The following is a 27,601-nucleotide window of genomic DNA, read 5'->3' as shown; positions in this document are numbered from 1 at the left end:
TTTTTATTTATTTTAAAGATTTGCTTATTCATTTTGAAAGTGAGTGAGAGAGAGAGAGAGCATGAAGGGAGAGGCAGAGGGAGAAAATCTCATGCAGACTTCCCACTGAGCACAGAGACCAGTGTAGGGCTTGATTTCAGGACCCTGAGATTATGACCTGGGCAGAAATCAAGAGTCAGACACTTAACTGACTGAGCCACCAAGGTGCCCCTATTTTTGACTGTTTTAAAACTCTACTTGAAAACCACCAATGTCACATAGTAAAAGCTAGGCCTACTGTGGGCCACTACCAACTCTACGTGGGATCTCAAGCTATCATTAAACCTCCCAAGACCAGTATCGAAGCCAATGACCCTCCCAACTATTAAACTCAATTGATCCTTGTTCCAAATTTGAAACTTTTTTTTTTTTTTTAAGATTTTTATATTTATTTGACAGAGAGAGAATGAGAGAAGGAACACAAGCCAGGGGAGAGAGAGAGGGAGAAGCAGGCTTCCTGCTGAGCAGGGAACCTGAGGTAGAGCTTGATTCTAGGACCCTGGGATCATGACCTGAGCCAAAGGCAGATGCCCTATGACTGAGCCACCCATGCACCCCTCAAACGCTTTTAAAAATGTGTTCTTTTTCCAGGCTCTGGGTCTCCTCCTCCCCCTATTGCTCTTCCTTCTTCATTGTCTTGTCATTTTACTCTTCACCACCCACCCCCCCGCCCGACCCATCAGCACTTCCAGGGTGTCAGTCTCAGCTCACTTCTCACTTACGTATTCTCCCTGGGTGGTGTCACCAATGCACAGATGACTCTCAGATTCACATGGCATCTTCATGAGCGCCAGCCCTTAAATCCACCTATGTCCTGGGTATCTCATTTAGGTTGTTCCTAAAGCCTATCAACTGAAATTCATCACTCTGTCCCTCCAACTTTCTCCCACTTCCGGATTCCCCAGTTCAGTTAGTAGTTCTCATTCAATGTGTTCCTAAGCCAGAGAATCATTCAAGGTTCTTCTCTTTCCTTCAGATCCAAAGTAACACCAAATATTGATGATTACCAACCAAAATCTCCATTCCTATTACCATTGGTTAGCTGAAGCTTTCACAATAGCTGGACCCCAAACAACATCTCTATCTCTATTTTACCCCTATTTAGTCCACCTTCCACACGGATCTTTTAAAACACAAATGTGATTTTGTTCCTTTCCCACCTCAAATTCTTCAGTGTTTCTCTAATATCTCATCGTAAAAGTTCAAAGGCCTCAGTATAAGGACAATGCCATTCAGTCTTTCCTCTGTCTCCCTCTCTAGCTCATCTATTGCTGTCTTAAACAAACAAACAAAACCACTTCACTGCCTCCAAGCAAACTTTAATTCTCTCAGCCTCTGCAGGCTCCATCGAACCTCCACATCACTGCACAATTTAGTCTCTCACTCTGTGTGACCTTTCTCTAAGTCCCACTTCCCCTTAAGATTCCACTGAGGTGGGCGCCTGGGTGGTTCAGTGGGTTAAGCCGCTGCCTTCAGCTCAGGTCATGATCCCAGGATCCTGGGATCGAGTCCCGCATCGGGCTCTCTGCTCAGCAGGGATCCTGCTTCCTCCTCTCTCTCTCTGCCTGCCTCTCTGCCTACTTGTGATCTCTCTCTGTCAAATAAATAATAAATAAAATCTTTAAAAAAAAAAAAAAAGATTCCACTGAGGTGTCTCAGTGGAATAAATGGGGATAAATGTCCCATCCTCCCTAGAGATGGAGTAGATGCTGCATTTCCCAAGAATCTCATCCATACCACCTCGAAAGCACTTCCCATGCTGTATCATAATCCTCTGCTTCTATGCCTTCCTTTCCTCCCCGAGGTGAGTGCCCAGGCAGAGAGCCCGATATTAATTACACTCTTCTTAAGTTCCAAGATCTGGTCCTTGATTGTTTATTGACTAGTTGGTCAAATGAGGAGTATGATGCCTGACCTACCTAATTTAGAGAGGCTTTGTGAAGACTGAATTGTGCAATAAAATACTCTGAAAAATGTGACTCACTAAACAAGTGTAGGTAGTGCTTCTTACCTTTCAGTCCCAGTCTAGTGTGAGGTTTCCCATGACAGGATAATGTCAAACTGCGATGCAGGCAATGGCCACTGTATCACTTTCCACTAACTGTTCTGGCTTTACCTTTTTTTTTTTTTTTTAAGGAATCTCTACACCCAAGGGGCTCAAACTCACGACTCCAAGATCAAGAGTCACATGCTCTACTGATCACGCTCGTCAGGTACGCTTGGCCTTACCTTTTTCAGCTTGACTCTCACAGTACTTTACCATCTGTCCTTCCTGTTTTCGGGAGCCTGAAGTATCTCCCTTAGTCATTCTCAGGAGAGAATTTTGTATACAAACTTCAAGGAGAAAATTTGGCAAAAGAGCTGGACATGTTCAAAATCCAGAATGGTCTACCTACATAATGAAAATAGCTTCCCTTTCTTTGGAGAATCTGCTCTATTCCCACTGACTAATAGGGGGAGAAAAAAAAGGAAAAATCACCTAAAGGGTTAAATACTGAGCTCCACTGATGAAAAATTCTTCCTCTGGCCAGCAAAGCTCTGCTTGCTATTAATAGCTGAACGCATTCCTATTGGAGATAGTTTCTAAAATAGGAAACTACTATCATTCAAAATGGTGAGCAAGTATCACTAAAGGTAGGAATTTATTATTTGTCTTGCTTTTGTTTTAAATACCTAGGGAATCTGTCCCTCCTTCTCCCAACCTTTTTCTATAATACAAATCCCATTCAACTCTATTATGTAACAAGATTCTGAATCTTTATGGTATATTATGTAAATACCATAATGGAATTTATTTTCAAAATATGAAACACATCTTTTTAAACTGGCATTTTAAAGTTGTTCTCTTTAATAAGGGACACTGACATATATTTGTAACCAGTCTCCCTAGAGAATGATCTTCCAAAACATTGAATAGACTTGATCTAATGAAGGAAATTAACCTGTAGCTAGCTTATGGTCACTTAAAATGCTGGCCAAAGATATTCAGGGGTCATGGAGAGATGGATCTGGTTCCAGTATGGCAGAATTTCAAAAGTTGACTGGTGTGAAAATGAAGGGAAACTAGCCCATAGGCATTTTTTAAAAAGATTTATTTATTTTAGATAAAGGGAGAGAACAAGAGAGAGAGTGTGGGGAGCAGGGACAGGAGATGAAGAGAGTATTTAAGCAGAGTCTGCACTGAGTGCAGAGCCCCACACAGGGCTCGATCCCTTGACCCTGAGATCATGACCTGAGCCGAAACCAAGAGTCAGATGCTCAACTGACTGCACAGCCCAGGGAGCCCACAGACATTTGGCTAGATGTAACCCACATGACAACTCTATGAAGTTGTCCCACAGAGATATAAGTAAGGATCAGATAAAGTTAATATACTTGCAAGAAGTATCCAAACTATGGAGTGATAGAGTTGGGACCAAAACCCAGGTCTGTTCTACTTGAATCTAGAAGTCAAGCTCTTTTCATTTCCCACACACTTTCCCAGCCTAAAAGACTTGTTAGTCTCATACATTCTCCCTTCAATACCCATGCACCAAACAGCCCCATAACAGGAAAGAGAATGGGCCAAGGCTTCAAAATCTGAAATTCTGGCACTTATTGGTATACACAGCTATAACAGACATGCCCTAACACATCCTAAGGTGAGGTTTCCCTGCTACCCATCCGTTCCCTACACCTTCACATCTCCTGAGTGCCCACTGTTGATATACAATTAGCAGACAGGGCTGGACTCTGACCCCAAGCATCTGAAAACCCCAAGGCTGGGTGTCCTTCCCAGGACCTGTGGAACCCAGAAGACATACTGGCTTTCAATTGGAAGAAATCTGATGGCTTATTAAGCTTAATCTATTCAGGGCACATGGGTGGCTCAGATGTTTGGCCATCTGCCTTCGGCTCAGGTCATGATCTCCAGATCCTGGGATCGAGCCCTGTGTTGGGCTCCTGGCTCAGCAGAGTCTGCTTCTTCCTCTCCCTCTGCCTCTTCTCCTGCTCAAGTTCTTTCCCTATATCTCTCTATATCAAATGAATAAATAAAATCTTTTTCAAAAAGAAGAGTAATCTGGGACGCCTGGGTGGCTCAGTTGGTTAAGCAGCTGCCTTCGGCTCAGGTCATGATCCCAGGGTCCTGGGATCGAGTCCCACATCGGGCTCCTTGCTCGGCAGGGAGCCTGCTTCTCCCTCTGCCTCTGCCTGCCTCTCTGTCTGCCTGTGCTCGCCCGCGCTCTCTCCCTCTGTCTCTGAAAAATAAATAAAATCTTTAAAAAAAAAAAAAAAAAAAAAGAAGAGTAATCTAATCATTCATAGGATGTAATAACTTTAGGTTTTGGAAAAATATTCTTCTAAATCTTGCAAATATTTTATAATAATGCAACCTAATTTATAATTCTAAAACTGAGTATTTTACTTATAATATTTTACTGTTGGCTAAATACCTGTGTATTTTCTACGTGCTATTCTAGAATCACCCACTTTTTTTAAATATGAGAATTCCTTTTTAATACCAAAGCACTCATGACATCCCATAGGATGTTTATTTTTAGCCTCCTCAATTAAGAAAAGACCTATGTACAAATAGATCTGTAGTCTCCTCGCGGAATACCCAGGGGCCCCAGCTTTGGAACCATGACGCTACCTAATTTAACTATCTGACCACACTCTTCTTAGCAAAGGAAAAAACTTTTCCTGGTTTCTTTTGCAATTACCAAGTTTTAGAACTCATTTCTATATATCAGTAATTTGGAGAAAATGTGAGAGTCATGTTAGACATTTAGGGTATTCACCTTTGTCCTGCTGTAATTCTGATGGTATAGGTGAGGCAATCCCAGGGTTCTTCACCTCTGTACTGCCTGCTCTCCAGCTTCCTTCATCCAGACAGGGTGGAGACATTTTTGCAGATTTAAAAAATAAATCCATAGTGGAATTGGCTGACTCTATCAAGAATATGAAAAGCATAAAAAGAATGATTCTAAACAAGGTAGTTAGAAGATTAATAGAACATTTCTAGGGGGACCAGGTAGCCCATTCAGTTAAGCCTCCAACTCTTGATTGTGGCTCAGTTCAGGATCTCAGGGTCGTAAGATCAAGCCCCACATCAGGCTCTACGCTGGGCATGGAGTCTGCTTAAGATTCTCTCTCCCTCTTCCTCTGCCCTCCCCCACAAAAGAACATTCCTAAATGTGAATATAAACATCCAAAGATATAGTGGGTTCGCAGGAAAAGAGCTAAGAGACTTAAGAAGGGGTAAAAATGTTATATTATAGAATTTTTAAAGTGTTTTTAATCTACTTAAAAACAAAAAAAATTATTACCTTCAGTCTTAACAGTGTGCAAGGGAACAGTATTTATAACTGAAGCTGCCATATAATGTAACTCTGCAGAAGATGGGATCTCCAGGTGATCACTTGGCTGTTTGGTAATAGTATCATTTGAAGGTCCCTCTTTAACAGGCAGTTCCTGTAGATCATCAGCTTTAATATCAATCACATTTATGTAAGTGTTTCTAACCTGAAACAAAACACGTAAAATCAAAGAGGGTTATATTCTTTTTACTCTGTACAACCAGTCTGCACCATCCACTCTTGTAAAAAATAAATAAATAAATAAAATAATAATAATAATAATAATTAATTTTAAAGGCAAAAAGAGCTTATATGAGCTTATATATTTCCCTAACTTAGGGAAAACTGCAGGAAGTATGTGTTATGGTCTTAGTTTACAATACTTTGGGGCATAGTATTTAAATCTTAATTTTTTGATCTTTCCAACAAAGCTACATAGATGCCATTTTAGCCTCATTTCATCTATACAATTAAATGATGCAGATGACCATAATAAATTTTAGCAAATGTATTATTATAACCTCTGAATAGAAATATCAAATTTAGTACCAGACCAGACGGTGAAGGTGATGAAGGTTCCTCTGATATTTCAGTGTGAAGTTTGAGATTTAGACATACGTCGGGAGCCAACACTTGAGGAACATTCAAAGGTTCATGTTCTGAAGATTAAGAAAATTAAAAAATCAGGAATATAAAAAAAATCTGTAAATAGCTCCAAGTCATTAGCATTTATAACAAGTCAGCAACAAGCAACATAAATTTTTTTGTTAAAAATCTAAGTAGGAGGTGCCTAGCTAGCTCAGTCTGTGGAGTGTGTGGCTCTCGATCTCAGGATTCTGAGTTTGGGCCCCACTTTGGGTGAAGAGATTACTTAGAAATAAAATCTTTTAAAAAAAATCTAAGAAGTTTCACAGGTATAAATAAATTCTATTCTATTCTAAAAACAATTTACTGTAAAGTAATTCATAGTTGAATAGAGACTGATTATTGCTTTTCTCATATAAATGATTCATGGGGATAATAAAGTATCTAAGTCATGTCAAGAAAATGCTGTTAATTTCCTAGGTGGCTCAGTCAGTTAAGTGTTCGACTATTGATTTCAGCGCAAGTCTTGGTCTCAGGGTTGTGATCTCAAGCCCCATGAGAAGAAAGAAGGAAAAAAAGAAAAAGGAAAATGCTGTAATTTCCTATTTCCATTTCAGATATATTAAGTCATGTTTGTTTAGGAGATTGCAAGAAAACCTGTTTAGGAAATTAACCTATAATTAATTTGTTTTTTTACTGTCAACGCTTTTTCTTGTTACTCATTTGTTTTAACAGATATATTGAGATATAATTTAGACCCTTTAAAAGGGCACAATTCTGGGTGACTCAGTTTGTTGAGCAACTGACTTTTGATTTCTGCTCAGGTTGAGGTGGAAAAGCCCAAAATGGCCACCTCACTGAGATGAGGAGCCACTGAGGATGACTTGGCACTTCTCCACCAAGTCACTTCCGCATAGCTTTAAGAACTACCTCGTGACCCCGAGCCAATCAGCTGTGCGAAACCATGAAAAATCCCTAGTTTGCCTATAAATATCTGTCCCAATAAAGGCTGGGTGCTCAGACTTTGGGAGTGATCCCACTGAGCCCACTGGTGTTAATAAAGCTCTCCCAGTTGTTCTCCCAGTTCTCTGTGTGCTACTTGAGCTTCTCCGATGCCTTCGAACTTCCGCAACAAGGTTATGCTCTCTGGGTCATGAGATGGAGCCCCAAATCAGGCTCCGTGCTGGGCATGGAGGCTGCTTTAGATTCTCTCTCTTCCCCTCACTCTACCCCTCCCCATCCCCCTGCTAGGGTGTGCACCCTTCATGAAATAAAAGAAACAGAATAGAATAGAATAGAATGGCACAACTCAGTATTCAGTAGTTTCTAGTATATTCGCAGAGCCCATAGCTTAATTTTACCATTAAACATTAAAAAATGTCTAACATCTAAATTTTATAAAAGTCATTAGCTTCTTATTCAAAAGTACACTAAAGAAGCCTATCACAATACGTCAGCAAATGGTCTCTGTGCCTTTTGCCCTAGTGATGAGGGAAAAGATGGAAAGCTGGGGACAAAGCAGAAGCGGACACCCCACAACACCCCCCCCATGGGATATAAGTGACATTCCTCATGTACTCTTGGCCACCCTAAAGCTAAGGAAAGGAAAAACAAATAGCTAACTTGTAGAGATCACAATCCTGCAAGAACTGAGTCTCCCTCAGTTTATAAATGTCAGCAATTTACAGAAATGAAGCATTTTTATCAATGGCCTAGCTTGCAGGAGGAAATGTAGATATAATATCATTATAAGCTGCAGCCCATTGACAGATACTGGAAGAAGGCAGAGTGATCCTCCAGGAAGTTCCCAACTATCTTCCTATTAATGCCTTGCTAGAGGGAAAACAACTTTAACTTGACAGTGGCAAGGCCTCCTGTATCCTGTGAATTTTCTTTAACATACAAAAGACCTCAGTTTTTCCTTACCTCCCACAACCCCATAATATATAATAAGCCACCCCTCTCACAACCCTGAGGCAGCAGCTCTTTCTGCCCACGGGTCCTGTCCTCATGCTTTATTAAACCACTATTTTGCACCAAAGATGTTTCAAGAATTCTTTCTTAGGTCATCGGCTCCAAACTTTACCCCACTAAACTTCACCAATATTCCAAACTAGAATAGTTCCTAGCATTTTATTTTTAATAAAACATTACTTTCAAATTTCATATGCAAAATATAATTTCTTATTATATTGAACACTGGAAACTCGGTACCAAGGCTTGAATTTAAACCATGTAACAACCCAGAAACTAGAAAAAAGGAAAGTGAAAATACTTAAATTATCATTCTATCTCTATTCAATCAATTGATGGGTTTTATTGCTTTTTTATGGATGGTGGTAACTCTTGTTTGGTCATCAGAACAGTCTTTAATTAGTAATGTTATTCTCAGGAAAAAAAAAAGAAAAAAAGCACACCTGATATGGAAGAAATGATTTGTTGATTTTTACCACATTCAGAAACAACTTCTTCAGAAGTAGCTTTTTTATCTTGTAGTCAGTTGTAAGAGTTGAGGCAAAAAAAGAAAACAAAAAAGAATTTCACAAACAGAAAAAATTAAATGTATGAATGCGATTTTTAGATATTGTGTTTAAAGGTAGTAAAGTAGATTGACCACTTAAAAATTTAATTTTTAAAAATTAGTGCTAATTTATGATTTTATTATTGTTCATCCTGGGCCTGATTACCTGGATGATAACAGACTTCTGGCAAACAGGCTGCCAAGTCTCGAAGACTATCTAGCAGTAAAGTACCTCCAAGGCTTTTTCAAAGGTTTTTTCTTATAAGAATGTTTCTCAAATACATATGCACCATTTGCATCAAAAACATCTTCTGTAGGCTAACCTCATTCAGATAAAAACAAAAACTAAATAATGAGATGCCTTTTTATGACATATTAAATGGGTAAAGATAAAAGAATTAGCTAAATCACAGTGGTAACCAAAACAAAGGCTCACATGTGGAAAGATACTGAAAGATACAGAAAAATACTGGAAACCACCTAATGCACTCAACACTAAAAAATTAGGTAAATATTTTTTGTCACAACTGGAAGAAGGAATATGTTTACCAAGTACTTTTTGATGACACAGGGAAATGTATGACATAAACAGAAATCAAAGTGAAAGCAAAGGATACACAATATAGGTAAATTTTGTTTTCCAAATCCAATCCATTCTTATAAATGTACTGCACAGATACCTTTTTTAAAGGTGGAAAAAAGGTGTCCCAGACCAGCCCATCTAATACTCCCAAACACTAAACAAGTCTGAATAACTATGCATCTAGGATTATTAAATATAAATTAAATATATTAATATATAAATTAAATATAAAGCATTTTAAACATCACTTAATTAAAATTCATTTAACTAATTAGTTTGTGTACATATGCAATACTGACCATATCAGATAAAATATTGACAGTATTGCAAACATATACTATAAGGTAAGTAGAGTATAATATAAATACTATACTGTAATGTTAAGTATGTACTACAATATATATGCTACCTACACATATATACTACATATGTATAAACTATACTATGTAAATAAATAATGCAATATGTTAAAGACACAGTCTAACTAGAGAGTATCCAAAGATTGCTACGCAAAAGCAAACACTGGGACCCATGAAGGGCTAAATTCTCAGGGAAGAAAGGAATACTATTTGGAAGATTAAAGTACGGATAGTGAGGCAAGACACCATATACTGTATCAAACTATGTAAAATGGGGGTGCCTGGGTGGCTCTGTGGGTTAAAGCCTCTGCCTTCAGCTCAGGTCATAATCCCAGGGTCCTGGGATCCCAGAGCCTGCATAGGGCTCTCTGCTCAGCGGGGAGTCTGTTTCCCCTACTCTCTCTCTCTGCCTGCCTCTCCGCCTACTTGTGATCTCTGTCTGTCAAATAAATAAATAAAATCATAAAAAAAAAACCAATTATGTAAAATATGCAAGAGAAGACTGAAAGAAAAATCATCAAATTGTTACTTCTAGGGTAGCCTGGTGGCACTGCTGGTTAAGCATCTGACTCTCAGTTCTGGCATGGGCTGTGATCTTGGGGTCGAAGGATCAAGCTGCATACTGGGCTCCACACTCAGCATAGGGTCTGTTTGAGTTCCTCTCTCTCTGCCCCACCCCCTAAAATCTTTTAAAAACACATTAATTCTAAGTGATATGATTATAGTTAATTTCATCTTCTTCATAGCTTTGCTATATTATTCAAATATTCTATAATGATATTATTTTGAAACCATATCAATAAATACTATTTTTAAATAATATAAAATTAGAGATTTAAGAAAAGCACTTGAAGGTTCTGAACATAGTTGAAAGCAACTGTTTCCTAAATATCATAGAAAAGAATTTCTACAACACAAAGGTCAGAGTACTTACATGAATAAGGAAGTCTTTCAGGCAAAATTCCAAATAACAGTTCCTTCAAATTTTATTTCCTCTGTTCTTGGACACAGTTACATGTGCCCTTCCCATACCAACCCAATCTAGTCCTCTTCCTAAATAACTTCAACAGCCATAGCTCCAGGCTTCTTGGTCTTAGGCATGAAATCCCAGTGAAGGCAATTAATGGCATAGAGAACCCAAATTTAAAACATGGATGTAGTCCATGGTATTTTGAACAAAAATTTCTATTACGTTTTAATTAAATTATCATAAATTCAACTTAAAGTTTAAAATTTGTGAAGTATATACCAAGGTTGAGGATAAGAACTTGGGAGGAGTAACTATTATCACTTAACTAAAATTCATATTAAATCATTATTTTGAATAAAAAGTCCAGATATGTTAAATATTGCACAAAACATATGAATGTTAAAATTAAGGTAAAATAGCATTTTACCTGGGTCTGTATTTGTACTTGCATCCTGACATTCTACAGCTTTCTTTCTCACAGAGGCCATAAAGTGCAATCCAGCTGAAGTATTAATATCCTCTTGTAGCATTTCTTAAACATAACAACAAAACATTGAAAGTAATCACTGAGAAGCCAACATATTATCTGGAGTCCAACAGCAGAGCACCTAACTCAAGAGAGGTAAGGCATGGGGTGCCAAGATGTTATAAAAATGGAATTTCTGAATGAGGTGCTGTCTACGTTAACTCCCAAAGGCAGCTCAGTGAAATCAAAACCAAAATTGTGGAGAATTCTGTATGTCCAACCTAGAAAACTAAATGTTCTTCTGGCTGATGAAGATCCAGTAGAAAATGTTAAACAAGAAAATGATATGGTCAGGTTGATGGTCAAGAAAAACCACCCCTGCCAGTATATGGAATGCAGATTCAAGTGGCTCCAGACAGATGAGGCTGCTGTCACGGTTCAGATCAGAACTTCAGTAATGGTGAAAATGGAGGAGAGATGATAAATTTACAAATTTCAGTGGAAGTAAAACAGACAAGATCTGGTTATTGTCTAGATGAGGTGGGAGAAGGCAGAATTCAGTTAACCTATGTTTTGGTGTTGAGTTGGTGGTGACACCAGTGGGGATGGAGAATGAGAGAACAAAGCAGCTGTTGGGGAACAGACATCAAATTCGGACAGCACATGCTGCCCTTGAGGTAATTTCCACTTAGGTAGAAAAGTTTAACGCAAATAGAATCGAAGTCCAAAGTCTATTATGGGAGTTTGGGTTTAGATGTGAATTTTCCTGGGAGACCATCCAGGACAACAAAGTAGCATAAGAGATTATCAATTATGGCACATTATAGTATAATTATATATATATATATATTTGGTCTTCATCCTTGGTTGTAAGCACAGAGTTCCTTAAATCTTTGGAATTTCCTGAGTAAATTCCTGTCATTATTCATGTTATGACCCTTTTGATCATATCTGAATTTATGCTTAATGAGGTGACTCTTGAAAGGCCCCTAGATAGCTTCAGGATAGGTGCTGGTCACCAGAGGTAAAAAGCCACATGGTCAGAGGGTCAGAACCATCATCAGCCTCACCCCAACCCTACCTCTGGGGAATGGAGAGCAGCTGGAGATGCAGTTCAATCATCAATGGCTAATGATGCAATCAATCATGCCTATATAATGAAATGTCAATAAAAATCCTGAAACAATGAGGTTAAGGGGACTTCTGGGTTGATGAGCAAGGGGATGTGCTGGGTATGTGGCGTACCCAGAGAGGGTGTGGAAAGACTGTGCCCTCAACCCCCATACCTTCCTTTATGCGTCTCTTCCATTTGGCTATTCCTGAATTGTATCCCTTATAATAAAAGTATAATCATAAGTGAAGCACTTCTCTGAATTCTGGAATCACTGTAGCAAATTAGTGAACCTGGAGGGTGAGTCATGGGAATCCCTGAATATGTAGTTGACTGGGCAAATGTGCAGGTGTATGGGGTAGCTGATATCTGAAGTGGTCTTTTGAGACTGAGCCATTAATCTGTGGGATTGGTGTTAACTCCAGGTTATTGTCAGAACTGAATTGGTGTCAGAGAATTGGAGAATTACTGTTGTTTGAAATGACACATACACATATTAATCATATATTTACTAAAATATAATTATTAAATACATATTAAATATTATTAAATATATAACATTACATTATATTAAATAAAAATAAACAAAACATTTATATAAGAGTATTTAACTACATATATATGTATTTACAGATATATATGAGTGGAGATATTTAAAAAATAAACCTTGGAAGAAAACACTGGCCACCTCTAGACAGAGAAATTATGGGAGTTTTTCTGGGTGGGGGGAAGAGTTTATTATTCTTCCTATTCCTGATTTATATTTTCTCCAGTGAACATGTACTACCTCCACAAAGCAAAAACTCGAAACAAAACACTGTTAAGAATGAAAAAGAAAGTGGTTTTTTTTGTTTTTTTTTTTTTTAAAGATTTTATTTATTTGCCAGAAAGAGAGAGAGAGAGCAAGCGAGTATACACAAGCAGACACAGAGGCAGGCAGAGGCAGCGAGAGAAGCAGATTCCCTGCCAAGCAAGGAGCCCAATGTGGGACTCGATCCCATGACCCTGGGATCATGACCTAAGGCGAAGGCAGCGGCTTAACCCACTGAGCCACCCAGGCATCCCGAGAAAGTGGTTTTAAGACAAGTGAATGGGAAAGAATACCAGATGGGTTAGGAAGCTGAGAGGTACAAGCTAAGCAGGTCAGTTAGGGAAAAAACTGCTTGGTTTAGGCATACAGAGGCTTGATGCAGGGCAGTGGCATCAAGGAAGGTGGTGGGGGTGGGGGATGCCTGGGTGGCTCAGTCGGTTAAATGTCTGCCTTTGGTTCAGGTAATGATCCCAGGGTCCTGGAACAGAGACGACCCCTGACGGCTCCCTGCTCAGTGGGAACCCTGCTTCTCCCTCTCTCTCTCTGCCCCTCTGGCCCCCACTTCCCCACTGCTCAGGCTCGCTCCCTCTCTAATAAATAAATAAAATCTTTAAAAAAAATAAAATTTGGACATGCTAAATCTAAGATGAAAGTAGAAAAGAATGATGAGAGAGGGTAGATGTGTATTTGAGTGTCATCAAAAAAATTTAAGAGCTGGGGCCGCCTGGGTGGCTCAGTGGGTTAAAGCCTCTGCCTTTGGCTCAGGTCATGATCTCAGGGTCCTGGGAGAGAGTCCCATATCGGGCTCTCTGCTCAGTGGGGAGCCTGCCTCTCTGCCTACTTGTGATCTCTCTCTCTGTCAAATAAATAAATAAAATCTTTATAAAATTTTTTTTTGATTTACAAAAACAGGCATGGCCTGGATCTGGCCTGTGGGCCATAGTTTCAACCACTGCTCTACCAGATAACACATCAAAACACACACACACATACACACACACTCTATTTTGTTGAAGATAAAATTAAAATAATTTAGCCTCATTTTTACATACATAATTCTAGAAAACTGATTTTAACTTTGAACTGAGATACTACATTAATCATGATTATACATACCAAAAGGAATATCGAAGTCATCCAAAGGCTGGGAACCAGGATGTTCTTGCTCCTAAATGAATCCCCAAATGATCATTCTATGATTGTAACTCAAAGACAATCGTTACTTTGAAAAAAAATTAAATAGCTAAAAGGATTGTCGAAAGTTTATGTATAGGCTTGAATCCATTCAATAAATATTTATTTACTCTATCAAAGTAACTTCACTAAGAAGTTCACAAAACTCATAAACCAAGCAATAAAAAAGAACATTACTAACTTAATGCAGTCACTAAATTACAGTGTGCTCTTCTCCGCTGCAGAGCAGCTCTAACACTCAAATAGTCCCCCCACTGTATCAAAACTGCTCAGGGACTCAACAATGGTAGCAAATGCCTCCAGACATGCCTTTGAGGCTCAAGACAGTATGCTTTTAAAAAATCCTTATAAACAGGGCGCCTGGGTGGTTCAGTGGGTTGAGCCGCTGCCTTTGGCTCGGGTCATGAACCTGGGGTCCTGGGATCGAGTCCCACATTGGACTCTCTGCTTGGGCAGGGAGCCTGCTTCCCACCCCCCCACCCCGCCTGCTAATGCCCTCTGTCAAATAAATTAAAAAATCTTTTTAAAAAAATCCTTATAAACAAAACTGTTAGTGTTTAATCAGTCACAAAAATATGTAAACAGTCACCAAACTTAGAAGCAATGTTTGAAAAGATCTGATTTCAATATATAGGTTACTTAACAAACCTGTGTGTGGGAAATGCTGGAGGGATTGAAAAAGGGTCAAACTATAATAGGAGCAACCCAAAGAACCTATATGACATGTATTAAGAAGTCACAAAAAAAGCAAGAAGTGATTTCAAACATAAAAAAGTCACACAGGCAGGTAAATCAAAAACTTTTCACATTTGCAACTATATGTCCACTATTCCAAAGAGGAATGCAGCAGGGCTTATGTACTTAATGATGTGAAGATTCTCCTGGTCATAACTGGAAGCTTCCAGCAATCAGAAGACTAGATAAACCACAAAGACATTTCCAACTCTATGTACAGGCAGACCAGAGAGGCATGTATAATACTGTTTCTGTACCTTGGGTTTCATAACTATTTCTGAATCATTATCATTCACAAGGGAACCCTCTGGTTGGAAAGCCACCCTTGGTTTTCTCTTCAGTTTCTCTGATCTTTTTTCTTGCAGCTCTTTCTCAGCTCGTCGTCTTTGTCTGTTAAAAAGAATAAAACATGTTACTATTTTAGTAACAGTTTTTCACTTATATTATGCTATATAGGGAGAGGGTTATCAAAATTATGGCAATAAATTATTCTATGGCATATAATTAAATAAGCAAGATCCTTTGGTAGTATTCAAGCAAATAGAAGCAAATGTCAGGGACACATGAAAGTTATTTTTAGTTCCTCTACTAGCGAACTGACTTTTTCTGTGTTAGTCACTGGAATCTCAGGTCAGAGTCACACCTGTTAAGTAATTTTCAAATGCTCCTTTCTGGAGACTCTGACCTGCCCCCAGAAGCCCTACAGGATGTCTCCAATCACCCTTTTGAAGAAGTTAAGTACACTTAAGTCACCTCAGCAAAATCCCAGCAAGGAGGAAAGAGGGCCCAAAAAGCTAAGGAGAATACTTATTTTGATGAGGGAATACCTGACAAAGATGGAAGGAGGAAATATTTCTGGAAAGAGAGCACTGGTAGTAGACTTTAGGGCCTGTAAATGTGAAATTATTATTATTATTTTTTTAAGATTTTATTTATTTGCCAGGCGCCTGGGTGGCTGAGTGGGTCCTGGGATCGAGCCCCACATCGGGCTCTCTGCTCAGCAGTAAGCTTGCTTCCCCTGCCCTCTGCCTGCCTCTCTGCCTACTTGTGAACTCTTTCTCTCTATCAAATAAATAAATAAAATATTTTTTTAAAAAAGATTTTATTTATTTGAGAAAGAGGGAGAGATAATATGAGAAAGGGGAGGGGCAGAGGGAGAAACAGACCTCCTGCTGAGCAAGAAGGTTTGACTCCCTCCCCCTGGGCAAGGGGCAGGACTCGATCCCAGGATCCTGGCATCCTAAGCTGAGCTGAAGGCAGACGCCCAACTGGCTGAGCCACACAGGTGCCCCTAAATGCGAAATTCTTACACTATTTTTGCTAGACTCAGTAGTAATCTACCAGTCAATACATCTTTGAATACCCATTATGGGTAAAACACTATAAATGCTCTTCATCAGAAGTCACAGCCTTTTCATAGATTGATTTTATGAAGTTAAGGAATGTTCCCTCTATTCCTATACTTTGAAGATCATCCTCAATGGGGAAAAACTGACAGCCTTCCCTCTGAGATCAGGAACATGACAAAAATGTCCACTCTCACCACTCTTGTTCAACATAGTGTTAGAAGTCCTAGCAACAGCAATCAGACAACAAAGAGAAATAAAAGGTATTCAGATTGGCAATGAAGAAGTCAAACTCTCTATCTTCACAGATGACATGATACTTTATATGGAAAACCCAAAAGACTCCACTCCCAAAAGACTAGAACTCATACAGCAATTCAGTAATGTGGCAAGATACAAAATCAATGCACAGAAATCAGTTGCTTTCTTATACAATAACAATGAAAATACAGAAAGGGAAATTAGAGAATCGATTCCATTTATTATAGCACCAAGAGGCATAAGATACCTGGGAATAAACCTAACCAAAGAGGTAAAGGATCTGTACTTGAGGAATTACAGAACACTCATGAAAGAAATCGAAGAACACAAAAAGATGGAAGACCATTCCATGCTCATGGATCAGAAGAATAAACATGGTTAAAATGTCTATACCTAAATTCTACCGGCATTTTTCAAAGAGCTGGAGCAAACAATCGTAAAATTTGTATGGAATCAGAAGAGACCCCGAATTGTTAAGGAAATGTTGAAAAAGAAAAACAAATGGTACTGGAGGAGATTATGCTGAGTGAAATAAGTCAAGCAGAGTCAGTCAATTTTCATATGGCTTCACTTATTTGTGGAGCATAAGGAATAACACGGAGGACATGAGGAGATGGAGAGGAGAAGGGAGTTAGGGGAAATCAGAGGGGGAGGCAAACCATGAGAGACTGTGGACACTGAAAAACAATCTGAGGGTTTTAGAGGGGTGGGGGGTAGAAGGTTGAATGAGCCTGGTGGTAGGTATTATGGAGGGCACGTATTGCATGGAGCACTGGGTGTGGTGCATATACAATGAATTCTGGAACACTGAAAAGAAATTTTAAAATAAATAAAAATTAAAAAAAAAAAGAAAAACAAAACTGGGGGCATCACGTTGCCTGATTTCAAGCTTTACTACAAAGCTGTGATCACTAACACAGCATGGTGCTGGCACAAAAACAGACACATAGACCAGTGGAACAGAGTAGAGAGCCCAGATACGGACCCTTAACTTTATGGTCAACTAATCTTCAACAAAGCAGGAAAAAATACACAGTGGAAAAAAGACAAGTCTCTTCAATAAATGGTGCTGTGAAAACTGGACAGCTATCTATAGAAGAATGAAACTCAACCATTCTCTTACATCATACACAAAGATAAACTCGAAATGGATAAAAGACCTCAACATGAGACAGGAATCCATCAGAATCATAGAGGAGAACATAGGCAGTAACCTCTTCAATATCAGCCACAGCAACTTCTTTCAAGATATGTCTCCAAAGGCAAAGGAAACAAAAGTGAAGATGAACTTTTGGGACTTCATCAAGATCAAAAGCTTCTGCACAGCAAAGGAAACAAGTCAACAAAACAAAGAGGCAACCCACAGAATGGGAGAAGATATTTGCAAATGACAACACAGACAAAAAGCTGATATCCAGGATCTATAAAGAACTTCTCAAACTCAACACACACAAAACAAATAATCATGTCAAAAAATGGGCAGAAGACATGAACAGACACTTCTCCAATGAAGACATACAAATGGCTATCAGACACATAAAAAAATGGTCATCATCACTAGCCATCAGGGAGATTCAAATTAAAACCACATTGAGATATCACCTTACACCAGTTAGAATGACCAAAGTTAGCAAGACAGGAAACAACATGTGTTGGAGGGGATGTGGAGAAAGGGGAACCCTCTTACACTGTTGGTGGGAATGCAAGTTGGTGAGCCACTTTGGAGAACAGTGTGGAGATTCCTCAAGAAATTAAAAATAGAGCTTCCCTATGACCCTGCAATTGCACTACGGGGTATTTACCCCAAAGATACAGATGTCGTGAAAAGAAGGGCTATCTGTACCCCAATATTTATAGCAGCAATGGCCATGGTTGCCAAACTGTGGAAAGAACCAAGATGCCCTTCAACGGATAAATGGATAAAGAAGATGTGGTCCATACACTATGGAGTACTATGCCTCCATCAGAAAGGATGAATACCCAACTTTTGTATCAACATGGACAGGACTGGAAGAGATTATGCTGAGTGAAATAAGTCAAGCAGAGAGAGTCAATTATCATATGGTTTCACTTATTTGTGGAGCATAAGGAATAACACGGAGGACATGGGGAGATGGAGAGAAGAAGGGAGTTGGGGGAAATTGGAGGGGGAGATGAATCATGAGAGACAGTGGACTCTGAGGAATTAACTGAAAGTTTTGGAGGGGAGATAGGGGATGGGGGATGGGGGAGATAGGGGATTTGGAGGGGATGAGCCTGGTGGCGGGTATTGTGGAAGGCACATATTGCATAGAGCACTGGGTGTGGTGCATTAACAATGAATTCTGGTACACTGAAATTTAAAAAATAAAAATTTAAAAAAAAGAAAAAGAAAAGTCACAGCCTTGGGGCGCTAGGTGACTCAGTGAGTTAAGCCTCTGCCTTTGGCTCCAGTCATGTCCTCAGGGTCCCAGGATCAAGCTCTGTATCAGGCTCTCTGCTCATCAGGGAGCCTGCTTCCCCCCTCTGCCTGCTTCTCTGCCTACTTGTGATTTCTCTCTCTCTTTCTGTCAAATAAATAAATAAATAAATCTTTAAAAAAAAAAAAAAAAGAAGTCACAGCCTTACTTTTTACATGGATGTTTCTTAGTGCCCTAAAACAATTCACAACATTTACCCTCCTGCTTCTTTTGTAAGAATCTGGAGGATATGGTAAGATGAATAACAATATTTTAGTGCATTAGGTAGTACATGGACTATTTATTGTATGAGATACCAAATATTTGTCCTACAAAAAGAAAACTGCTTATAATGTTATAGAAAAATGTAAAAGAGGAGTGCCTGGGTGCCTCAGTGGGTTAATAACTCTGCCTTTGGCTCAGGTCATAATCCCGGGATCCTGGGATCAAGCCTCACATCGGGCTCTCTGCTCAGTGGCAAGCCTGCTTCCCTTCCTCTCTCTCTGCTTGCCTCTCTGCCTGCTTGTGATCTCTGTCTGTCAAGTAAATAAATAAAATTTTAAAAAGAAAAAAAAAGAAAAATGTAAAAGAATCTTCCAGCCTATGGATTCCAGTGAAGAATTCCTTAATAAAATGTAAAATATAATATTTCTCCCTCACAGTACAGGAATTTTCCTAATCAGAATATGTGTTTATTTTTTTAAAGATTTTATTTATTTATTTATTTATTTGACAGAAAGAGAGATCACATGTAGGCAGAGCAGCAGGCAGAGAGAGAGAGGGTGAAGCAGGCTCCCACTGAGCAGAGAGCCCGACGTGGGGCTCAATTCCAGGACGCTGAGATCGTGACCTAAGCCGAAGGCAGAGGCTTCATTCACTGAGCCACCCAGGCGCCCCAGAATGCCCCAGAATATATGTTTAAATGCATGACACTTGATAAGAAAATTGAATATGCAATTGTGTATAGGCTGGGAGGCTGAACCAGGTAACTTTCACCTTTATAACTAGGATATTTTAACTAATAAGACACTTGCAGGTAAGTGATATTCACAAATAAAATTTCACTTAAAACTTGCCTTTTTTTACTGTCCTTTCCTTGTCTCACTTCAGATGGTTCTATTTTGACATTTAGTAGCTGAAGGTGTCCAGAATCGCCTCGTTCAAATAAATTATGTGTTAGTTTCTCTTGGCTTTGTTTGAATGCAAGGAGGTTTTCAAGGGGAATAAGTTGTGGGGTTTTGTACTATAAGAAATAAAGCATAATAATTTAAGATTACAAACCTCAATTACATAATATGTTAATAAAAACTGAGAAAACATTTGTTCAAATTAAATTAAAATGTGCAAGAGATAGAACACATCAAGATAACAAATTAATTTGGCCCAGTATGATGAATATCCAAAGCTTGAAGAATAAATGATTTTAGAGGGCTAGAAATGCCAAATGGGTCATCTTAGTTCAGAAACTAAGCTACAAGTCCTAATCTTCTTCTTTTCTATATTAAAAAAAATCTTCCTTATAATTATAAATAAAATATATAATTTCTGCCATTTGACTTAAAATTCTTTCAAATAGGAAGTATACAGAGAAGTGGAGATTATGCATGGAACAGATTAGCAGCATGTTAATAAGTACTGATGTCCGGTAATATAACTTAGGGCTTCATTATACCGTCCTAATAAAATTTCTCCCAAGCCATCTCAAAAAGTCTACTACTTTCCCACACCTTTAATCTTTTCTTTTCTGTTCGTAGTATGTTCAGAATAAAAGAAGGCATGATAAGTACTTCCTCTCAAGAATGACCATTTCTTTCCCCCGTACCATCTTCAAATCTTAAAATCAAAAGTGTATCACAGCATTAATTATTCAATTACCTTCCTAAGATGGTAATACTGACTTACAAGATTAGAGCCTAAATAATATGAATTTCATAAACCAAAGCTTACAACTTTAAAGAGGATTCTGTGGGTTTATAAAGATTTAATCTTTTTAAGTACTTTAAAAATATACCATTATTTAAATATACACAACTATTTATAGATCTGGGGTCTATTTAGCAGTTTTAAAGTATAACAGATTTGAAGGCAATCATATCACAATTACTAGAAACATGCATGTGTGCACACTTACACACGCCCCCTCCCTTTCTCTCAACAGACACATACATACCCTGACCCATATGAATAAGAATACTGGTCATTTTGTTTTACTTCTTATTTCTTCTCTGCACAGAAGAAATACTACTATGAAAAAGCCTCATAAATTCTAGTATTGCTGTACAAAATAGACCTAAAATCTTTAAAATACCTAATTACCATTTTAAACTGAATTTTATGTTATTTCCAATAACAAAAACATTATTCCTATTTATTTTTAATTTTTTAGAAGCATTGTTCTTTAAAAAGAAATGTGTAAGAGCTTTTCATCTCATGTATAGTATTTGTGGTATGAAAAATGCAGGACTACTTTTGCATCACTCTGCAAAAATCATTACCATAGTTTCTGGGGATAGGCAGGAATGAAGTAATGACAGTCTTGGGTATCTTCTTTCTTCTCCTCCAGTTCTGGTTGGTATTGAGGGAATTGTTCCTGATGCTCTTGAGGCAGAGGAAACTATATAAGGAGGTTTAAGTTGCAGGTGCAATAATGGAAGTCCAAAGGAATTCTGTGGAGATATCTCAAGGGGCCCTGGCTTAATATCAAGTAGTTTTCCTGGTTTTATAAATACTGAAGAGTCCTGTTGAGGTGTCAAGTTTTCTTGTCCAACACACTGATCTAAGTTCACATGCTTAGGGATTTCTGTAATTATAGGTTCTGCCCATTTCTTCTGCTCAACTGCTTTTTTTATGGCTTCAGTATTACAGTGGCTTAAATTCAAATGGGACATGGAAGTGGTGTGCATTGTTCTCTGTGGCAAAGGAGGCTGGAAGGAATCAGATAATCCCCATGCCTCTCTTGGCTGTGGCAGGAGCCTGAAGGGAACTTGTGGAACTCTTCCTGTATGGAAGGAAAGGGACTTAAATTCATGCTTAGACTGAAACTGAAGCAAAGGAAAACCATCACCAGGTCTGAAACTTTTTGCAGCTGGGATAAGTCTAGGTGTCTTCGGAATGGGAGAAGATGGAGACAGAAGGTAGAAGGGAGTATTTCCAGCATTAGCTGGAGACAGTGCAGTTGCTGGTAAGATTTGAGATGCTGGAGTTAATCCTGTATTGGGAGGCGGGTCTTCTAACTGACATAAAGGAACACTCTCATGTGGTACATTCTGGAAGAGAAAAAAAAGCTATTACACAAGTTTATAATTTTTAAAGATTTTATTTATTTACTTGACAGAGGGAAAGATCACAAGTAGGTAGAGAAGCAGGAAGACAGAGAGGGAGAAGCAGGCTCCCTGCTGAGCAGAGAGCCCAACTCGGGGCTCGATCCCAGGACCCCATGATCATGACCTGAGCCAAAGGTGTCCCATAAATTTAGAATACATTACAAACTTCGTATTTTGTACATGATGTTCAATATGTTTTGGAGGTGGTAGAACACAGTAACTGCCAAAAAAATCATTTGCTCAAATAACAAAAAGCCAACAACTGAACTACTAGAACAACTTTAATGATATCTTTAAAATGTATTACCTGTAAATTTCCATTACTATCTTGATCAGACTGCACAATTCCTTTATGGCAATGTGGACTCTTCTTGCCAGGCTCTGTGGTGTCCTCTCCCCTGGACTGTGGTTTAATAAAAGAGCTCTCCTTAAAATTTCTACTGGTGTCATCAGCATCATTACTCCCTCTTGTAGGATTTGATACTTGACTTCCCACCAAAGGCACAGGCTGAGGCTGCTGTAGATGCTGATGTATATCTGGGAAGTTAGTAAACGGTGATCCTACTATTTGCATTAGGCTCATGAAGTTGATCTGTTGCAGCTAGAATAAAATATAAATTAAATATTTGAAAGTGTAGTGAAAAAATCTAAAGAATCAACAACTATCATCTGAGTATCCCACTAACAGTCATACTTCCGTAATATATGTCAGACCCAGGAAGCAGAACTAGGAGATTTTTAAAAAAAAAAAAAAAAAAAAGAAGAAGAAGAAGAAGAAAAAGAATACCTTCCCTTTTTCAAGGAGCTGTCAACTGGAAATATAGACTCATAATGAGACTTGGGACTATCTATAAAGCAGTTTACATAAACATCACAGAGATCATAATGGAGTGATCTGATTAAATGTAATGACAATCAAAGAAGTCCTAAAATGAGTGTGTTGTGATCAGGTTTTCAGGAAAGAAAAAAAGGAAAGATTGGCAAACAGGTGAAGAGTGAGGAATTCCCCTGGTAATGCTGATGAGGTGAAAGGCAAAGGCATTTACCAGTGCTTGACAAACTGGGGCACAACAGAATCACCTGAGAAGCATTTAGAAATCCCCTTGGCCAGAGCACACCCAGACCAATAAAATCAGAATATCTGGGGATGGAAGCCAGGATTAATATTTTTTTTAAGACGACAGGGTGTTTCAGTGTGTGGAAGAGCATGGGAGCCACTAGCATAAACACTGGTTCAGACGGAACAGGAAATTAATACAGCTGTGAAGAGAGGACAGACAAGTACAGGAGTTTGCAAACTTGAGCATGCAATCAGAATCACCTGGAGGACTTGTGAAAGCACTCTTTGCTGAACCCTATCCCCAGAGTTTCTGATTTTAATAGGTCTGGGATGAGGTCTGAGGATTTACATTTCTGTCATCTAAGTGATGCTGATGCTACTGATCCAGAGACCACACTTTGAGAACCACTGGACTTAACGACAGTACGATGGGAAAAGAGGGAATGTAAAAGCTGGTGGTGGGTCTTTCAAACACAACAGAAGAATTTGCACTTAATAAAACATACCAGTGGAAAAACACTGCAGGTTAAAATAAAATGTAAGTTCCCTTTAATTATGAAAAAAAAGCACAAAAAAGAATATAAAAATCACTTATTATCTTATCTTCAAAGATAACTAATACTGAGATTTTTAGTGTATCTCCTTTTACTCTGTATTTTGAAAAGAAGACTGATTTCGTATTATACAAATTGGTACCTGAAATTTACCGAATATTTTAAAACAGGAAAGTAACAGTAATAAAAGAGCATCTGAAGAAGAATGTCTTAGGAAATTCATCTATAAGACAGTTGGAGGTATGAAGTTCTGACTCTAAAGCTGGCTTAGCTATAGAAATAGCAAGTGCTATACTGACAGTGTGGGCAGAAGAATCAGGAGGGCACAGAACAACACTGGATAGAGTAGGGGAAAAAGGCAAAGATGTTTCTAAGACAGTGATTCTCAATTCTTTGTGTGCATCAGAATTATTCAGAGAATTTGTTAAAAATACAGGGCAGCTACCAGCAAAGTCCCTTGGTTAAAAAAGAAAAAAAAAGTTTCAGAAATGCTTCCAAAATTTTAAGCTGGTAGAATAGTTAACGCTACTAAATGGAAAAGGGTAAGAAGGGACGGGGAAAAATCAAGATAAAATCAGTTTCAGTAAGTTTCATGAGACAGTGAGACATGCTGAAAAAGTATTCTCATCAGGGCACTTAGTTGAAAGAGAAAATTAGTGCCAAGCATCAATATAAAAATGGTATATTATACCACATAAAAGGATATGAAAGTGAGTGTAGAATACATGAATGAGGATTAAGTTTGAGGGAAATTAATGTTTAATAAATAAAATAGAAAAGGGAAATAACTTAAAATTGGTGGTGAAGGATAACCAATTGAGAAAAAGGTGAAAAAATTCAAAGCGAACAGTACTTTAAATGCAGCTGACAATTTCAAACCAAGCCAAAGTTCAGTTTGAAGATAAGAAATATGACGTGACAGATTGTGTTAAAAAAATTTTTGGCTACCTCTGAGCTACAGTCCGCTGATCTGGTTTGACTGTCACCCTCCTGACTTACCTGAGCAGCGCTGCATCCCAAAGAGATCAGGTGTAAGAAGTCACTTTGAGAAGTAGGTAGCTCAGCCTGGACCCTAGGCCCTTGAGATAGGAACCTCTGAATAACAAAGGAAGAGTGCCCAAAGCAGAGAAACCAAGCCAGCAATTTCATTTCAACTTGGCCATTTCTGGAAGTTTGTTCGTATTTAAAATCCTTATATATATATATCACACATGCAGATTTACTTGTTTATAGGGAGAGGTGCTTACCTGAACTAATTTAAACATTTCATCTTGGAGCATCTGCCTAACAGAATCCGAAGAATCTGGCAACTGTACCCTGGGTTCATTTCTCTGGGTCTGCTGCAGTGGTGGCACAGGTGTTTGTGAAGCAACACTGACTCCATTTGATACAAAAGGTGGAACTGAGGAAGATTCATCTTTAAATGCAGAGATCTGTGCACTAGGTGGAAGCACATATATATATATAATACACTTAATAAAAAATCAAATCAGATATCTACAATTTGAATATTTTTATCTCATCTTTTTCTTCTAAAGGCTTTCTGGAAGTTTTCAGGAAATTTAAACTGTAAAGCCCATCACTCTCTACTCCTTAGCCACCAGACAAATTTGTTATCAGCACAGGGCTCAAGTGAATGCTGTCTTATTAAAGGAGATGTAACCTCTAGTTAGCCACGGTCCTCTCCCTGTGGTGTTACCACCTAGAATAGTTCACACGTTTATCTGACTTGCCTGGTCCCTGCAAGCACCTGACTTTGAAACCTACAACAATAGTCTCATGAGTTATACTAGGAGTATTTTTTTTTTTTTTACTAAACTTAATGATCCAGAATGGAATTAAAACTAGAGAAAGTATGGGTTAAAAAAAATGTTTAAATTAAGATGGGTAGTGTGAATTCCTGTTGATCGTCATTAAATGTGAAACAATAGTATTATGAACATTTCTTTTCCAAACTAATCTTTAATTAAACCCTAACAAAAAATGTCTATATAGGAATAAAAATTAAAGATCAAAGTAAGTTTTTGGTCTTTTTAAATAAAATGATTGTTTGGAGACGACACAGCAGATATTCAAATGTTTTCTAAGCAAACTGATTTCAAAAACTAAATAAGGGAGCAGCCATTACTATATCCAAATAAAGTGATCACTGTCTCTAAAAAGAAAAGAATATATTAAATCACATTTAGATTATTTGGGTTTATATTCATTCCTTTTCAGCAATAATATTTGCCATCTCAGTAACAAAACTCATTGCAAATCCATGAAAAACAGGCATTACAACTGACTTGCCTAGTTTTTTTAAAAAACTATTTTATTTATTTATTTGAGAGTGAGTGAGTGAGTGCAAAAGCAAGAGAAGGGGCAGAGAGAGGGGGAGAAGCAGACTCCCTGCTGTGCAAGGAGTCCAGTGTGGGCTAGATCCCAGGACCCTGAGATCATGACCTGAGCCAAAGGCAGTTGCTTAACCTACTGAGCCAACAAGCCACCATTTCCCCCTTGACGTGCCTATTTTAAGACAACTTTATTGGCCTTTGTTTCCAACAAGTAGCAATGAGATAAATTATAATAATGGAGAATTCTTCTAAAGTAAGGCTATGCTATGTTATTCTATTTCAGCAAGATTTCTAAATACTAAACACCCTGTTCAGTCTCTGTTAAAGAAGTTCAAAAGACAGAACTGGATGAATCTGTTCTGTAAGAGAATTAAAAGCATTTCATACACTATTAGAAATCTGTTAGAGAACTAAAATAAGCAACTTTCTAATATATCCACTACAGTTGACTCTTGAAAAACAAGAGGGTTGGGGGTTTAATCCTCATGCAGTCAAAAATCCACATATAACTTGACTCCTTAAAAACTTAATTACTGGGGTGCCTGGGTGGCTCAGTGGGTTAAGCCTCTGCCTTCGGCTCAGGTCATGATCTCAGGGTCCTGGGATTGAGCCCCACATGGGGCTCTCTGCTCAGTGGGGAGCCTGCTTCCTCCTCTCTCTCTGCCTGCCTCTCTGCCTACTGTGATCTCTGTCTGTCAAATAAATAAATAAATAAAATCAAAAAAAAGACCAAAAACTTAATTACTCATGGCCTACTGATGACCAGAAACCCTATTATAAACAATTAACATATTTTGTTGTTATGTGTTGCACACTATATTCTTTTTTTTAAAAAAAGATTTTATTTATTTTTAACAGACAGAGATCACAAGTAGGCAGAGAAGCAGGCAGAGAGAGAGGGAGGAAGCAGGCTTCCTGCTGAGCAGAGAGCCCAATGTGGAGCTCGATCCCAGGACCCTGGGATCATGACCCGAGCTGAAGGCAGAGGCTTAACCCACTGAGCCACCCAGGTGCCCCTGCATACTATATTCTTACAATAAAGTAAGCTAGAGAAAGGTAAATGTTATTAAGAAAGTCATAAGAAAAAAATACATTTACAGTACCAAACTATGGTTATCAAAAAAAATTTTGTATGTACGGGGACCCAAGTGACTCAAAACTATATTGTCCAAGGCTCAACTACACTTTTTTTTCAAAAAGACTATTCCAGACCAGTTTCTGTATATCTAAAGCACAGCTGCTATAGGAAAATCTTCCAATAATAAAGGTGTCAGAAAAGTGTACCTACATTGCTCTTTCAATGCTTCATGTTGCTTTCATTTTGCTCTTAGTTTTTAGTCAAAACATTCAGAATTATTTCAAAATGGCACAATAGGCATCATTTCATTCTATTATCTACTTATAAAATATGATTATATCAAAATACTAGAGGACACAAAAATACTTACCTAGAAATTTCTGACCTTGAATCTACACAAAATGAATAAGGAACAGTGTATTCAGGATTTGAAAAGGCTTCGATCATACTATAATTAAAGACTGATAACTGATTAGGAAATATTCTTCACAT

At 38.3% G+C, this 27,601-nt stretch overlaps 1 protein-coding gene across 10 annotated transcripts in view; it reads right to left on the bottom strand.

The window, feature by feature from the left end:
* CPLANE1 (ciliogenesis and planar polarity effector 1) overlaps positions 1-27,601 on the bottom strand; it is a 138,718-nt gene that overhangs the window by 36,412 nt on the left and 74,705 nt on the right. For 7 of the 10 annotated variants that reach the window (XR_004284242.1, XM_032337574.1, XM_032337577.1 and 4 more), the window contains 11 exons: positions 24,943-25,135; positions 22,389-22,682; positions 21,254-22,042; positions 19,835-20,001; positions 14,971-15,103; positions 13,901-13,952; positions 10,824-10,928; positions 8,381-8,452; positions 5,928-6,037; positions 5,349-5,544; positions 4,821-4,970 (listed from right to left, as the gene is read on the bottom strand). Coding sequence is in view for 9 of the 10 variants with exons in the window: in XM_032337574.1 (XP_032193465.1) it covers positions 4,821-4,970; positions 5,349-5,544; positions 5,928-6,037; positions 8,381-8,452; positions 10,824-10,928; positions 13,901-13,952; positions 14,971-15,103; positions 19,835-20,001; positions 21,254-22,042; positions 22,389-22,682; positions 24,943-25,135 (2,261 nt within the window). In the remaining variant the exon portion in view is untranslated. Of the gene's footprint in view, positions 1-4,820; positions 4,971-5,348; positions 5,545-5,927; positions 6,038-8,380; positions 8,453-10,823; positions 10,929-13,900; positions 13,953-14,970; positions 15,104-19,834; positions 20,002-21,253; positions 22,043-22,388; positions 22,683-24,942; positions 25,136-27,601 lie in introns of those variants that run through there. The other 3 variants (XM_032337578.1, XM_032337579.1, XM_032337582.1) reach the window with 3 other exon arrangements.

This window comes from Mustela erminea, chromosome 3, assembly GCF_009829155.1.
Source record: "Mustela erminea isolate mMusErm1 chromosome 3, mMusErm1.Pri, whole genome shotgun sequence".
Lineage (NCBI taxonomy): Eukaryota > Metazoa > Chordata > Mammalia > Carnivora > Mustelidae > Mustela > Mustela erminea.
Note: the sequence above shows the minus strand (reverse complement) of the source record. Positions and strands in the feature narration are given on the sequence as shown.